Here is a 15,711-nt window from a genome sequence, read left to right on the forward strand (position 1 = left end):
ACAATCAGAGCAGATAGCTTATCCCAGCTGAGCTGGGGCTTAGGCAGCCGGAGCAAATGGCCGGTCTGTGTCCCAGTGTCTCAGAGCTGCTCAAGCCCAGCCCTTCATTTTATCCTTATAAAGCTCGCAGTAAAACAGCAAGCTGGTTCCCGTTATTGGTAAACACTCACCCTGGCAGATAACGGCTGTGCTGCTGGGTGGTCTCCCAGGGTGGCGGGAGGATTTGGGTAGATGCCTTTGCTCTGATTGTTTGATCGCGCTCCGGGCTGGAGGTAGCGTTTCTCCGGCCAGTGTCACTCCAGCACATCCCGGTGCCAGCCTGGCATCCTGAGGATCCCTGGGGACAGCAGGAGAGGCCGGGGCAGGAGCAGGGCTGAGTTTTGCAGAATCCACAGGCCACCCTGTCCCAGCCGCAGCCCCAGGATGCTGGGGGCAGGTCTGTCCTGTGAGCATCTCCAGCATCCAGGCAACGATACATGCCCTCGTGCCAACCTCCTGGCCTTTGGCAAGCAGGGTTACCTGCCCTCCAAGCCTTTATGAGGCTTTCTTCTCAATTCCTGGTGTCCAGCAGACAGCTCTGCCGGCCCCAGAGCCAGCATCCAGCTGCTGCCCGTCCCTGTGGGGTGAGCAGCCTGATCAGGAGGGGTTTCTGGGGCAAGTTCCACTGTTCTGCTGCCTCCCTGCACATCCCATCATGGGGTGGACAGAGTATCATCTCATCTCCCACTACCTACATGAACCTCCCCTGCTGCTGCTGGAGCACTCTGAAGCCAGCGACTCCCTTGTCCACACCAGCTGTTGGTCAAATTCCCTCGTGTCCCCCAGCAAAGCCGTCAGTGCTGAAACCCAGGCGTGGTCAGGAGGAACCCGTCCCCTGTGTGAGCTGTGGTGCCGTACCCCATCACCGGACTGGAGATCCATGCGATGCCCTTCCCCTGGCACGGGGCGCTCCTCCCCGCTCTTCCCAGGGATGCATCAAGGGGTTAAGCCTCCGGCTTCGCGTTGGGTTTGTTTCTCTTGCTCTTTAACCTGCTCCGTGCTCCTTGAGGCTGACCCCGCCGTGGAGAAACCAGGCCTGGTGCAGAAGCACAAACAAGCCTCCCCTTTGAAGCCTGTTTAGCTTGGAAGCAGGAAGGCGGATTTCGGGAGGGAATACCAGCTTTTCCTGTTTGATGTTCCGTTCTTGCACGGCTCCCCCCCACCCCGGGCTCAGCCGTGCATTGTGTGGAAATGGCAGCATCAGGTCGGTAGCAAGAAGAGTTGCCGGCTGGCAAAGAGTGAAGCAGCTCCATGCAGCTTTAATTTGAATACCCAGACAGTGAGTGCCAGTCTCACCATGGAACAGAGCGATCACGCAGGCTCCCCGGGCAGTGATTCACAGCACTGGGGAGAGGCCTCAGACCCCGAGCTCTCTCCCCGAACCCCCAAGGAATGCATAGTTCCCACTTGAACTCAGGACTTGGCTCCAGGCTCGGAAACAATCTTCAGAAATGAAGCCATGGCTAAAACACACGCTGTGCGCACAGAGGCTCCCTCACACACACACGTGCACACCAGCTCTCTCGCCCGCCCGGCCCCGCGCACACGCAGCCCGGTGCGCGATCACGGGCTAGGACGCCGGTGCGCGTATCTGGCTGCACGCTCGTGTGCCCAGGCCTCACTGATGGCCTCCTGGGCAGAACCTCGCTGGCACCAGTGTGCTCGTTGTGTGATGGAGCGGCTCCTCCAGCAGCTGGAGGGTGGGTCCCTCTGCTGGGGTCCCCTGGGCTTCTGCTGGGCTCAGGGGGCTGGAGTGGGTTCCTGGTGGCTTGGCAGCACTATGGGAGGCTCTGAGGCTTGGTGGGCTTTAGGTAAGGCGAACAGGCTGGGAATCTGCCTAATCCCAGGCTCATCTTCATCAGCATGTGTCAGGACAGATGTGCGAACCCAGATGGGTGAGGTGTTGGAGAGCATGTGTCCCCTGCCGGGAGCCTGGGACGGCGGCTCCAGGTGGGAAAACGGGGCCAGGACATGTGTGGGAAACGGCGCCAGAGTGGGAACTGCCTGCTCCCACGCGTGACCCTGTGGCAGGAGGGCAGCAGCTTTTTGTGTCTGACCGTCAGCATGGGGAGCGGAGAGGCGCGATGCGGGGCAGGAGGCGCGGTGCTGCCGGCCATCGCTGTGCCCAGAGGCAGAGGAGCAGCTACAGGAGACTGGTTTTCTGTCACCCTCGGGCACACACAGAGGTGTCATCGGGTGTGAGGCAGGAGCGTGGGGAGGGGGGCACAGCCGTGGTCCCACTGTCTTGCAGAGCAGAGCGAGGTGCCCGTAGGGAGCATTACCCGCAGGGCTGAGGTGCCTGTGCTCTCGGGGCTGAGCCAGGTGACCCACGGGGGTGGAAGGCAGCAAAGCTTTTCCAGAGCCACGGCCAAGTCCGGGAGCACAGGGACACTGCGGCAGCTGAACCCAGATTTCCTGAGCCAGCTCCCAGTGCCCCGGCCCTGAGGCCTTGGCAACTTGCATGCTCCAGCAGCGGTCACGGGAGCACCTTGTCCCACAGTAACTGTACCTCCTCTTCCTGTTTGAAGTGATAAACGAGCTGGATGGCCTGGCCAAGGGCCCAGAGATGGAGCACCGCGCCGCAGGTTATGCCCGCCAAGTGCAGGAGAGAGCCAGGAAGTCCATCGAGTTCCTGGAAGAGCGATTCGAGAGCCGAGACAACTGCTTGAGGGCTCTGACCAGCCGAGGCAACGAGCTGGAGTCCATCTCCTTCCGCAGCGAAGACACCACGGGCCAGCAGGTGAGGGACACTCCCAGCCCAGGAGGACAGGATGTGGAGGCAGCAATGCCAAGGGCTGGAGGGTCTTTGTCACCACCTCCTTGGGGGAAACCAGGGACCCTGGGGTCCGTGAGCTCTGGGCAGGGGGGAGCTCTGTCCCCACCTTTGCAGCACCTGAGCTGCAGCACGGTGTCACAAGGCAGCACAGAAGTCGGGGAACGGCAGGGTTGTCGGTCTTCTCCTGCCAAGGGTAACGTTGCCCTTTTCTTCCAGGGCAACAATGATGACCTGATTCTGTCCTGCTGCCTCCACTATTGCAATGACAAGGCCAAGGATTTCATGCCCGCCAACAAAGGTAGAAAGTCCTCACCTCCTCTTTGTCTCTTCTCTGTTGCATTCCACAGACTCTTCTCATTTCTCTTTCACGGCCCCTGGAGCCGATCTCTCACACATTTTGCCTCTTTCGACACCCAAGTGCCACCTCCTGCCTCCAGCCAGCCCCAGGCTGTGGCCCTCCCACCACTTTGCCAAATGTGCACCTCACCACACTCTGGGGATGCCCTAACCTGTGAGAAGCCCACCGTGAATGTCCACAGAGCCCTTTTGTGGTGCCAGCAGCGGTGACAAAGGGCCAGAAAGAGCCTCCTCCCCACGAGCCCTGGTCCCTCCTGTCCAGGGCCCTTTTCCCTCCCAAGGCTCGGTTGGCATTGGCCGCGTGTGCTGGGACCAGACAGTCCCCGGGCTGTTGCCAGGGCAGTGGGGATGGGAATCTCATCAGCAGCTGCCCAAGAAATCAACCCACATTTGTCAGTGCGAATTCTTAGCAGCTTAACTTGTCAGATCCACAGAGAAACCGTCACCAAATGTTTATGTGCAAATGATGCTGAATTTTGAAATCATGTGGATTATGGGGAATGGGGCCTGACAAGCTGACAGCCTCTGGTTTGTAACAAGGAGGCGCGTCACCGGCGCGGAGCAGAGGATGTTTATTGTTACACATTTCTTAAAGTGTCCGCACAAAACCTCCCGATCCCGCTTTCAGCAGCCTTCGGCCCTCTGACCGAGCCCCCGCTCCTCTTCCTCCCAGCATGGGCTGGCCGGGGTGTTCGTCCCACCATCCTCATCCCCAGCACTGTGACCATAGCCCGCGTTCCTGGCCACCCGCCCCTTCCCCTCGTCCTGCCGCTCCCCGCGCAGCCAATCTGGGCCCATGTTGGGCTCCCATAAACTCTGTTTTTTCCATTCCCGTCCTGGCTTGGAGGCACTGTGTTTCCTGTGCTCATAGGAACAGTTCTCTGGTCACAGGACCCAGCTGCTTACACATACCCCATATGCTTCCCCTACTTCGCACACACGTAAGCGTGGCTCCCACATCCCAGCCCGGCACGTTGCGTGCGGGGCAGCTTATCCATCTGGGGGCAAGATCCCTTCGGTTCTTTCTCAGGCTTCAACTCTCTCTGGCTGTCTGAGCCCCAGCCAGAAACGCCTCGATTGTCAGTGGCGGACTCCAAAAAAAGCTTCTTAAAAAATAAGGGTTGGTTTTAAGATCTTATAATGAGATCACCAGAATAATAGCACCAGCTTCCTGCTGGAGCCAGGGTCGTGGACTGTCTTCCTGGCCTGGATCAGGCAGAGGAACCTCCTCTTCCCTGCCCGCGGCACAGCACCCCAGCCCCTGCGGGCAGCGCGGGGCCGCGGGCAGAGATCACAAATCATCCCCCGGCCAGCGCACGGCGGGGAGAATGCAGCCCTCGAGATGAAGTGTTGTCTCCAAGCTGTGCCGGGAAGCCTTGGCAGGGAGTGGGGAGCGCTGCTGGGTGGCCCTGCCATGCCCGGGGTGCAGAGTGGGGACAGCACGGCATGGGATGGATGCAAGGGCCACGGCAGAGCGGGGAGGTCTGAGCTTCACGCCATTGTCCCTCTCGTTGCAGATGATCCCATCCGTTTGCTCAGGGAAGTGGTTTTGCTGACGGATGACCGGAATCTACGAGTCAAAGCGTTGACCCGCAACGTGCCGGTGCGGGACATCCCCACCTTCCTCAAGTGGGCCCAGGAGGGCTGAGGGGGCCGAGCGGGGCTGACAGCCCCTGAGCGAGTCACGCAGCTTCTTACGGTGGGAGACCGGCTCCAGCAGCCCTCGCCATGCGCCGCCACCACCGTCCAGCCCACCATGAACAATAAACGCCACGTCTTCAACCCACCCCAGAATGGCCGTGCTGCGAAGGGCCCCCCACCCCGAGGGCAGACCAGCTGGGAAGGTCATTGCTGTGGATGGTTCACGCGGAGGTTGGGCCGTTGAGGGTCCCACCAGCTTTGGGGCAGCGCCAGAGCGGAGCAGGCGAGCCCCGCTGGCGATGGAAGCTTTGGGGTGAGCCCTTGCTGGATCACCAGCCGTTTGCTTGGTTTGCTTGGTTGCAGAGAGCTCGAGTCACGAGTTGGTGGCTCTTTGGGTTTGTAGCTGCGTAGGGCAGAGATGGGGACACGCCAGCGCAGACTTTGGGATTGCTTAGTCTATGTTGTGCCCCTCAGAGAGGCCATGGACTTCAGGGGCAGGTTCTCTCCTGCCCCAGCCTGTTCCCTTCCCCACCCTGTGCGCCCCCCACGCCGGGGGTGCTGCTTGCAGAGGAGCTTGTCCTCTCTCAGGTGCAGGGTTTGCTTGTTGAGTTTCACTTCAGATTTCAGTAGAGGTTAGTTTTCAGGTGTGTGTCCTGCCTGCTTTGCTGAGGGGAGGCTTTGAACACCCCCAGTTCCCCCCACAGCTGCTTTCTGTTCTGCTCCCCTGCCCACCCCCAGCCATTACCTGCCCCTTCCCTCCTCCCGCAAATCCCTGAGTCCCACTCTGCTACCTTTAGGCACATTTTCAACCTAAGACTCAGCACGCAGCTAACAAAATCCTCTGAATCCCCAGAACCCCACAACCAGCTGTCCCACAGGTCCGGTGTGTCCTCACATCGCCACGGGCTCCTCTTGCGTGTGAGATTCAGCTTCTGCCCGTGGCTGCAGGGCTGAACAGGGCTGCAGAGAGCCCAGGCAATCCCTGCTGCTTGCCCAGCTGGGAGGGTCCCCTCTTGAGTTGCCCCATCCATGTGGAGGGAGCTGCGAAGAGACCCCGCTGCCTCGGCACCAGGAGCCAGTGCAGGATCAGGGCATCGCTGAGCCCCTTCCACACCACGTTGTCCCACCGCCAAGTCCCCCCTTTCCTCAGCCCAGTTAGCGCACCAGATACAGAAGCTTAAGAGGGAGCATTAACCCCCAAACCAGAGCCCCTGGAGCTCTGTCAAGTCCCAGTCCCACAAGCATAGGGTGGGGGTGACCCCGCTGCCATCCCCGGTCCCCGCTGGGGTGCCGCAGCCGTGGGAGGGAAGCGTCAAAGGTGGCGGAGGAAGCGGTAGGACGGAGCCCAGCGTTTTCCTTTCCTGCGTGGGCGGCTGGGACCCGGTGTGTGCGTCAGGAAGCCCAGCGTTACCCCTGCGCCAGCTGCCCGGCCTCACAGCGACGGCCACCGCCGGGCTCGGAGACTTGGCAGCGCCCATGGGGGCTGCATGACACAGCGGCAAAGACAAGGAGGTTTGTGCTCGTGAACCTGTGCCAGATGAACACCCCGAGCTCGGCAGCATGCAGGAGGGTCTGTGCTGCGGGGCAGAGCCTGTTGGACAGAGACTTTGTGGTGCACACGCCGTGCGAGGCGCAGGGAGACGTCACCACGGCACACACAGCACCCACACCCTGGTTCGGTGCCCACAGACTTTGCCTTCTCCTCCATGCCGGGTGTGTTTAAATGGTTTTGTTTTCGAACAGAGCTGCCCCAGGGCTGCTTTGCAAGGCCCTTCCTGGGGTCCCACCAGCTCTGCGGGACACTGTGCCATGGGACAGGTTGCTGCCACCAGGCTGGCTGGCACAAGGATGAGCAGAGCAGGGGGCTCGCGGGTTTGAGTTCCCGAGCCTGGGGCCATCCGTGCCAGGCTGCTGCCCCGTGCCCCCGCAGGGAGCCTGTGTCTGGGGAAGCAGCCGCGTTCGGGCTATTTTGTTAAGATGGTTTTAATAATTTTTAGTATTAAACACTTGTCTGTGCAGGGTGTTGTTTCCTTTGCTGTCGGCGGGTGAGTTGCTGTCGAGGTTGGGGTGTAGGGGGCTAGGGGAGGGACAGCAGCGGGACGCGTTTGTGTTTGCAAGGACGGCGTGGACTACGTCCCACCTGCAGCTGCTGCTTCCCCCTGAGCCGGGGGGGCTCCAGGCAAACCAGTTGCACAGCAAAGCCCCCCAGCTCCCCTCCAACCGCCCCGACCCACCCAGAGAAGGATGTGAAGCCACATGTGTTAATGTCACTTTATTGCTCGTTCGGTTTCGACTATAGAAAAAAAATAAAGGGCGAGGAGCCCGTGTACAAATCGGACGTGATACAGGGGGGCCGGTGGCCCTGCTGGGCACTGCCAGCTGTGCTTTGGGTGCTGCCGCTGCCGCTTGCCCCACGGCAGCTCCAGAGGGACCCTGCCAGCCCTGGGGTGCCCGGGGGGGCGAAGGGGACTCCCCCAGCTCAGGCTAAGGCACGGTGGCTGCGAGGCTGGGGACAGTCACTGCTGCTGGCCACCCCAGGGCCTCATGTGCAAAGGAGAGGTGGGGACGCGGAGGGGAGAAGCTTCACATTAGCCCCAGGTGGAGGGGTCAGGGCACGGGCTGGGGGGGTCCAGGCCGGGGGAGGTTCACCACACCAAGCAGAAAGCAGGAGAGGGGGTGACAGTGGTGGCAGGGGGTGCCCCAGAGTGGGGTTTGGCCCTGGGTCACCACAGCCCAGCCTGGGACAGCCCCGTGTCGCCCTCAGCTCTGACCCCCCTCCCGCAGCCCCTGCCCACCCCCTGTAGCTGACAAACCTGACCGCTTTGTCTTTGTCACGACCGCCCCGGCCCGGCCTGGCCGCGCTGGGGACGGGCATCTTTGGCAAAAAAAAATAAAAATCAAAACAAAAATCGTCAAGGCGAGTGGCTGCCTGAGGGTGAAGCCACCGGGTCCTTGGGGCCCCCCCAGGGCCCCCCCGGGCATCCCTGATGGCGAGGTGCCTGCTGGAGCAGGGCCCAGGGGCTCAGTCTGTGACAGGCCCTGCCCCAGCTCCCAAAAATATGGGGTGCCGGGGGCCAAGCCACGGGGTTCAGCCCGGGGGTCAGTGCTTGCTCCGGGGCGAGGAGCATCGTGATTCCCCAGCCTGGACCCAGCCGCCGTCCCCTTGCCCTGCGCCTGCTGCTCAGACCCTCCGGCCCCCTCTGTCAGTCTGTCCTGAGCTCCCAGCACGGCCCCAGGAGGGTGTTTGGCCAGAGCACCCACCCCCCCAACCCGGCATGGCCGCGCTCGCCGCTCCCGCTTGGACGGCAGCTCGGAGCCGTCGCTCCGGCCACGGCAGACGAACGTACTCACGGGCCCGCGGTGGTCGGGGCGGCACAGTCCGGTCCCATCGCGGCAGAGCCGAGCACCGGCGGGTCCCAGCGTGGGGCCGTGGCGATGCTGGCGGTGCCGAGGGCTTCCCCCCGCCGGGGTCAGCCCTGAGGTAAGGAGCGGGCTCATGTCCTCCAAAGCCTCGGGGCGCAGCCCGGCCTCACAGCTTGTGCTTCACGCCCAGCCCGGTGCTGGGGGCCCAGCAGCCCCCCGCAGTGAGGGGGCCACGCCACGAGGTCAGTCCCTGAATTATCGGCTTCTCCTGGACAGGCTGGGGTGCTCTTCACGGGATGTGTCGTCCAGCCGTCCCGGGGCAGCTCTCATGGGACCTTCCGCTACGAGCGAGTTCTCCAGGGCCATCAGCAGCGCCGGGGGGCGAGCACCCACCGCCTCTCGCCCCCCCCAGCTCCACACGGGGCAGCGAGGGGAGTCCAGCGGCCCCCACACCCCCCAGCCAGGCCGGCGCTAGGGGGGCGAGTATCGCTCTATGGTCCGGGCGGCCTCGGCGTGGAGGTGTGGAGCCTGCACCAGCACCTCGGCCGCCTTGTCCTGGCTCAGCCCCAGGTGCTCGGCCGTGAACTTGGCCAGTGGGTAGAGGCTCTCCATGGCCTTGGGGTCACTGAGGAAGTGCGAGGTGTGGGAGAGCAGCTCGGCCGCCTTCTCCTGCTTGAGCCCCAGCTGGTCGGCAGTGAGGCGGGCCATGGCGTAGACGCTGTCGGGGAAGTCCAGCTTGGCTTTGCCATCGGGGCCGGCCGCGTGCATCTTCATGTGGCTGATGAGGTTGCGCTGCTGAGCGAACTTCCCGCCGCACACCTGGCACTCGTAGGGCTTCTCGCCCGAATGGATGCGCATGTGCTCGGTCAGGCGGTACTGGCGGGTGAAACGCATCCCACAGGCGTCGCAGGCGAAGGGCTTGAGGCCGAGGTGGCTGCGCATGTGGCGGGTCATGGTGCCGCGTTGCGTGAACTTCTTGCCGCAGATGGTGCAGGGGTAGGGGCGCGTCAACCAGTGCGTCTTCTCGTGCTGCCGCAGCGTGGCTGGGTCCTTGTAGGATTTGTCGCAGGAGGAGCAGCGATAGGGCCGCAGGATGTCACCCAGCCCCGGGCCACCCTTGTCCAGGAAGGGCACAGCCTGCTCGGCCGCAGCCTTGTGATAGAGCTCCTCTTCGTTGTGGGCCTCCACGTGGGCGTTGAGCTGCTCGGAGCTGGGGAAGCCCTTGCCGCACGGGATGCAGACGTACAGGTTGTCGCCCAGGCTCTCCGGCTCGTAGCCCAGGTGATTGCAGTAGCGGTCCAACGCATCACCGGGCGAGGGACCCTCGCTGCTGCCCGTCTCCTCGCTCGTGCTGTTATCAGGCTCCAGGTCGTTGCTCTCCACGCTGGGGTAGCGGGGCTGCGGTGCCGCAGGCGGCGACTCGGCCTTTTCCTCCCGCTCCAGCTCCTTCTCCGCCTCCCCCTCATCCAGGTAGGGGCCCAGGGGCTCATGCTTCATCCAGCGGTACATCAGCTCGCGTCCGTCAGCGCGGGGCAGCGGGGGCTCGGCGCAGGGCGGCGTGCTGCGAAAGGGGTCGGGGGCATGGGGGTGCCCCCCCGGCTCGCCGCCCGGCGGGGAGTCCTTGTAGGCGGCGGCGTGACTGGCCAAGAGGCCGGCGCTGACCGGGGGGCTGTCGTGCCGCGGGGGCAGCGAGGGCTCGCGGGGCTCGCCGGGCAGCAGGCGGTCGGTGGGCAGGAGCTGGGCAGAGGGGCCGGTGGGGCTCTTCTTGGAGAGGTCGAGGCCGCAGGGCGGTGAGCAGTGGCGTTCGGGGGGGCAGAGCCCATGGGGGTGCAGCGGGGCTCCCTGCGCGGCTGAGGCGTACAGCTCCCCGCATTGTGTGTTGAGCGGTGCCGCCGGCTCGACGGGTGGCAGGTCCACGGGCCGCGGCGTCCCCGAGTAGCAGGCCTGGATGACCGGCGTGGTGGCACGCAGTCCCCGTCCCAGTTTGTAGGGCGCGTAGCCCCCGCGCAGGTGGCAGTACTTGCCACTACGTTTCAGCTTCTTCTTGCAAAGGGCCACCAAGCCGGGGATCTGGAGGTAGCTGGCGGCGGCCAGCACAGCGCCCAGGCTCTGCTCGCCGCCCGGCTCACACTCGGCCAGGCGGCCGGTGTAGATGAAGTCGAGGATGAGCCGAAAGATGCCGGGGCTCACCATCTCGTGGTCCAGGTTGAGCAGGTTGTCGTGCACCACCAGCGACTTGAGGTAGGCGCTGCTGGCCGCCAGGATGTTCTTGTGTGCGCGGAAGAGCGCGTTCTGCACCACGATGATCACGTCGCACAGGAAGCCCTTGGTGCGCTGCGTGTTCAGCTGCAGCAGCAGCTGCCGCGAGTGGCTCGGCACCTCCATGGCGTCCAGCATCCCGCTCCTCGCCCGCCGCCCTGCAACACACCGCCCCGTCAGCGCCGCAAACGGCCCCGGCCGCTCGGCCCACGCGTGGGGGGCTCGACCCTTACGTCGGGGAGCTCAGCCCATGCGTGGTGGGGAGGTCGGGGCTCAGCCCCCAGCCCCGTACGCTGCCGCGTCCCGGCCGCTCTGCGCTGCCGCCTGGCCGGTGCCACCACTTATATGGGGGCTCGCTTCTCGGCGGGCCGGGGGGGCGGGAGGGGGGTGAAAACCCCCGGAGGCTTTTGGAGAAAGTGACATCACCCGCCGCCGCCGCCAGCGCCGCGCCCCGGCCCCGCCAGCGCCCCGGCACCCCCGCGCCCACCTGCCGGAGGAAAAGAGGGGCGGTGGAAACCGGGCCGGTACCCCTGGCTCGTCCGCCCGCCCCCCCGGGGCCACCGCCCGCCGTTACCTGCGCAGCGCCGCTGCCCCGGCTCTTATGCGCCCCGGTCCCGGGACGCGGCCGCCCGTGCCCCCCCGGGTGCCCCCCGCCCCCGTTTCCTCTCCCCCCCTCTGCGAGGTAAGCGGGGGGACAGCCGAGGGGTGGGGGGGAGCGGGACCTCCCCTCCCCGCCTCCGCTCCGGTGCCGGTCCCCCCCGCCCAGGTGGGTAAAGCCAAGCGCCCGCGGAGCTGCTTTTTGGGGGGTTTGGTTTTCTTTTCCCTATTTTAAAATTTTTTTGGGGGGGGTTCCCCTCTCCCCTTTACCTGGGCGCCCGGTGGCCTCCGCCAACCAGCCGAGGTCTCGGTGAACTCTCATGGCTCAGCCCCGGGGGGGCCGCCGCCGGTTGCTGTTCCCCTCCACCCTCCTCCTCCTTTGCTGCTGCTGCTCCTCCATACCCCGCGCTCCCGGCCGGTCCTACGGAACGGGAGGAGGAAGAAGAGGAGGAGGAAGAGGAGAAGGTGATGGAAGAAGCAGCAGCGGTTCCTCGGGGTTCCCGACGCCGCCAGCTCGGAGGTGAAACCCGGGCTGCGAACTCCCCCTGACCCCGGCCTGAACTCCGAGCAGCGCCGCTGGCTGTTAAAGGGACGGCGGGAGGTTTTCCTCCTCCCATCCTCGGGCGGGGCACCGACAAGCCGGGCCCCCCCCGCCCCTCTTCTCTCCCCTCCCTCCCCATCCCGGTCTCCTCCTCCTTCTCCGGACTCCGTTTCCCCGCTCCTGGTCTCCTCACGCCCCGACCCCGCCGTCCCCTCGAGGGTCTCCATCCTTCGGACATCAACCTTTGCCCGGAGCCACCGAGGGGGGCCCGGAGCCCCGGAGGGCTCCGGGCCCCCCTCGGTGGCTCCGGGCAGAAGCTGATGTCCCCCCCGTCGGTACCGTTCGCTGGGCGCCATCTAGCGGCTCCGGTGCGCTCCACGCCCCCCCCGGTTACCGGAGGCGGCTCCTCCCTGCGCAGGTGCGCGGTAGGACCCGACGGGGCGGGCGGTGGGGGAGGATAAAAGTTGGGGGGGGCCCTGCTGTGTCTGCTGCCCCACCCGAGGGATAGGTGCTGATACAAGGGGGGGGGGGTGGGGATAGCAACACCCAGTGGGTGGGGGCGGTGGAGTGGGTGCTGTCGGTGCTTAGGGGGGACCCAAATGAGTGCAGGTGATGTGGAGAAAGGTTGGGTTTTTTTGGGGGGGACGCAGCCTGCCCTAATTTGTTGCCGGTGAGGGAGGGCAGAAAGGCGAGGCGGGGGGGATGCACAGCACTGGCGCCCAGATGTGCGGCAGCGGCGGCTCAGGGTGGGCCAGGGGCTTGCGGTGGTTTGGGAGGAGGAGGAGGTGAGGGGGACACAGCGCCACGTTTCCCCACGCTTCAGCCCTCCAGCTGCCCCCAAAGAGGCTGCAGGGACAGGGGTGCAGCCTGGGGACCCCCCGTTGGCGCGGGGAGAGCCGCCTCTCGCTTCGCACTTTCACTTCTCATTTCTCACGGCCTCTTGCACAACCTCCTTGTACAGCAAAGCGTCGCGATGGGCACCTCCGGGCCAGCCGCTAATCCGGGGGGGGAACTCAATGGCACCCTCAACCTGAGCAGGGCACCCCAGGTGTTGACCATCCCTCCCAGCTGGGGCCACCCGGCTGCTCGTGGATTTTCACCCCATAACGCTGATCCCTTGATGAGTGGGAGCCAGTGTGGGTTCCAGGGGCTGGGGACAGTGACTAGGACAGCACTGTGGGGGTCTCTGAGCACTTGTCATCACTGTGGGACCCCCACAGTGCTGTCCCAACCACCGTCCCCAGCCCCTGGACAGGTTTTGGCCAGTCCTGAATTTGGGTGCTGGCAGGGATGGTGCGTGTCACTGGTTGTCGTGACCAGCCCAGCTCAGCATCACTCAACTGGAACTCCTCCTCAGATTCCCTTTGGATCCAGGGTGCCCCAGCTCACTGCGGGGACACCCCCGTGGGGACCAGGACAGGGTGACACTGCCTGTGGGGACTCTGCAGTGGGCACATCCCAGGCACCGGCTCAGAAAGCCTCCTCCCCCCTCCCCGTCCTGGGCTTGTGCCCACAGGGAGCATCGGGATCCTGAGAGCCGGACACAGGCGACTCCTCGTTACAGAGCCGTGGTTTAATCCCAACTCCCCGGGCGCTAATTTCCACTCCCCCCCCACCCCCTTATTTTTTTTTTTCCTCCCTCTTCAATTAACGGCTGGAAGTGTTTCAGGTTCTGGCAGCGAGCTCTGGACGTCGCTGTGAGCGATGGCTCCCGCGGGCTCCGTCCTGGTAATTTATGGGGCTGTGCTGTATAAATCACGGCAGCGAGCGGCTCCCAGACAGCTGCCTCCCCCGGGGCCGGCCGGGACCCCGGGCTGCCCCAGCTACCTGCTGAGTGACGCCGAGCCCTTGGGGCAGCGACCGAGGGAGCGGAATGGAAAAACCTTCACCTTTTCCACCCTCTTTGGCAGCTCCTCTCCCATTCTCAGCCTCTCAGAGGGATGAGTCGATGCCTGCAGGGTGCTGGGACAGGTAGACAGGTAGAGGGAGGTTGGATTCATTATCCCCCTCCTGCCCTGCTCTACCTTCTGGAGGGATGCTAAGGTGAGCCCCAGAAGGGCTGATGTGGCTTCTGCGTCTGCATCCTGCACCCAGAGAGCCCAAAACCTGCCTGCACTTCCCCTGGGACCTGTGGCACATGCTCAGCCCCAAGGGACGGGGACAGCCAGGCTGCGGGGCCGCAGGCAGAGCCAGCACCGGCGAAGGGGAGCGCGCAGGGAAAAGGGCATTTTCGCCTCAATGTGCTGAGCAGATTGGAACCAGCTCTGGTTAAGTCATTGGCTCTGTTGGGAGGTCTGAGCTGGAGTGTCTCCCGCCTGTACCCCCTCCCCACGATCAATCAAAGTTGCAGCAAATTAGCCCAGATGCTGGGAGATTCGGTTCAAATCCAGCTGTGGTTTGGATCGCGTTCGCATGCCTGGCTTCATGTGGGACCTGGGCTTTTGGACAGGATACAGCCCCCCGGTCTCCACAGGGCCCTGTTTCCCAGCGCAGCCTCTCCCCAAAGCCCACACACATGTCTTCGATTACGGCGCGTTGGCCAGCCGGGCCGCATCCGGCACCGCCAGGAGCCTGCAGCCCCCGCTGGCAGCTCGCACTTCATTTTCCCTGTGGTGCCGGGGTACGGCAGTCCCCCGTGCCCCACCGCCACGGCCCCTGCGCTTGCAGGGGGATGCACGTCCTGTCTGCCTGTGCTGGGCTGACGCCGTGAAACTCATGACAGCGCTGAGCTGCACCAGGCTGGGCATGGATCAGTGCTGCCCACCTCCTGGCCAGCTCCCGGAGCCACGCAGGGCGGTGGGGATGCCTGTGCTGAGCCCTGCCTGCTGCAAAGAGAGGCTGGGGGCAGCCACAGGACCCTGCTGGTTGCTCCTGGGGTGCACAGTGCCCCCCAACATGAGAAGATCACTGTGAGATGTGGGAAGGGCAGAGCCCCCCTGACGCACCACAGCCCCTAGAATGGCCAGACTGGGGTGATTGCTCCCTCCAGCACAGCCCACGGCTGATGTGCTGTCTTGGGGGGCAAGGGGACTCCTTCCTTGTGGGTTGATGATGAGGATGATGGTGGGTGGGGGGGCTTTTCTCTGTGGAGTGATGTTTGATGAAGCAATGGGACCCCTTCTTTGTGGGGTCATGCTAGAGGCTGGGGGGAACCTTTCTTGCAGGGCAATGTTTGGTCAGACAGGGCACCTATCCCTGCAAAGTGATATTTCACAGGGCAGTGGGACCCTTTCTTGTTGGGGGATGCTCAGGTGTGTGAGGGACAGAATCACACAGTGGTTGAGGCTGGAAGGGTCCTCAGGAGGCCACCAGCCATCCCTCTGCTCAAAGTAGGGCCACCCAGAGCCGGTTTCCCAGGACCATGCCCAGGTGGCTTTGGGATATGCCCAAGACTCCACCACCTCCCTGGACAGCCTGTGCCGTATCTTCCCTCACACTGGAAAAGTGTTTCGCAATGTTTGGAGAGAAGCTGTGTGGTTTAGTCTGTGCCGCTGCCCCTGGACACCAAGCTGAGCCTGGCTCTGTGCTCTGCACCCTCCCTCCAGGTACGTACATGCGTTGATAAGTCCCCTGAGCCTTCCCCAGGCTGAGCAGTCCCAGCTCCGTCAGCCTCTCCTCATAAGAAAGATGCTCCGCAATCCTTTAATCTTCTCAGGGGTCTTCACTGGACTCTCCAGCATATTCCATGTCTCTCTTGTACTGGGAGACCCAGCACTGGACCCAGCACTCCAGGAGTGACCTCCCCAGAGCAGAGCAGAGCAGGGTCCCCTCCCTCCACTTGCTGGCAACGTCTCTCCTAAGATGCCCAGGACACCATTCGCCTCCTTTGCCCCAAGGGCACCCTGTGGGGTGAGGCTCAGCCAGACCAGGGCACCCATCCCTGCAAGGTGATGTTTCATGGGGCAGGGGGACTCATTTCTTGTGGGACAATGCTCAGGTTGGGTGAGGAACACTTCCAGTGGGGTGATACTTGGGGAGAGAGGTAACAAGACCCCTTCTCTGTGATGTGATGCTTTCTGGGGCAGTAGGACCCTTTGCTTGTGAGGTGACACTCAAGTCAAACAAGGGCACCCATCCCTGCTAAGTGACATTTTGTGGAGCAATGGGACCACTTCCTTGTGGGGTGACACTTGGTGGG

The 15,711-nt window shown here is 63.8% G+C and overlaps 2 protein-coding genes across 3 annotated transcripts in view; one reads left to right on the top strand and one right to left on the bottom strand.

Annotated features, from left to right (window-relative positions):
* The window catches only part of SMG6 (SMG6 nonsense mediated mRNA decay factor), a 107,987-nt gene extending 101,156 nt beyond the window's left edge, over positions 1-6,831 (top strand). For both annotated transcript variants that reach the window (XM_080357239.1, XM_080357240.1), the window contains exons 17-19: positions 2,568-2,779; positions 3,032-3,113; positions 4,690-6,831. In XM_080357239.1, the coding sequence (XP_080213365.1) occupies positions 2,568-2,779; positions 3,032-3,113; positions 4,690-4,820 (425 nt within the window). In that variant the 3' untranslated portion in view covers positions 4,821-6,831. The remainder of the gene's footprint in view (positions 1-2,567; positions 2,780-3,031; positions 3,114-4,689) is intronic.
* A 1,816-nt stretch (positions 6,832-8,647) lies between these two features.
* HIC1 (HIC ZBTB transcriptional repressor 1) lies at positions 8,648-11,354 on the bottom strand (the record flags this gene model as incomplete). The annotated part of the gene is made up of 2 exons (XM_080356884.1): positions 8,648-10,593; positions 11,303-11,354. The coding sequence occupies 2 exons, from the start codon at positions 11,352-11,354 to the stop codon at positions 8,648-8,650; spliced, it is 1,998 nt and encodes a 665-aa protein (XP_080213010.1).
* Between the last annotated feature and the right edge of the window lie 4,357 nt (positions 11,355-15,711).

This window comes from Nesoenas mayeri, assembly GCF_963082525.1.
Source record: "Nesoenas mayeri genome assembly, chromosome: 20".
NCBI lineage: Eukaryota > Metazoa > Chordata > Aves > Columbiformes > Columbidae > Nesoenas > Nesoenas mayeri.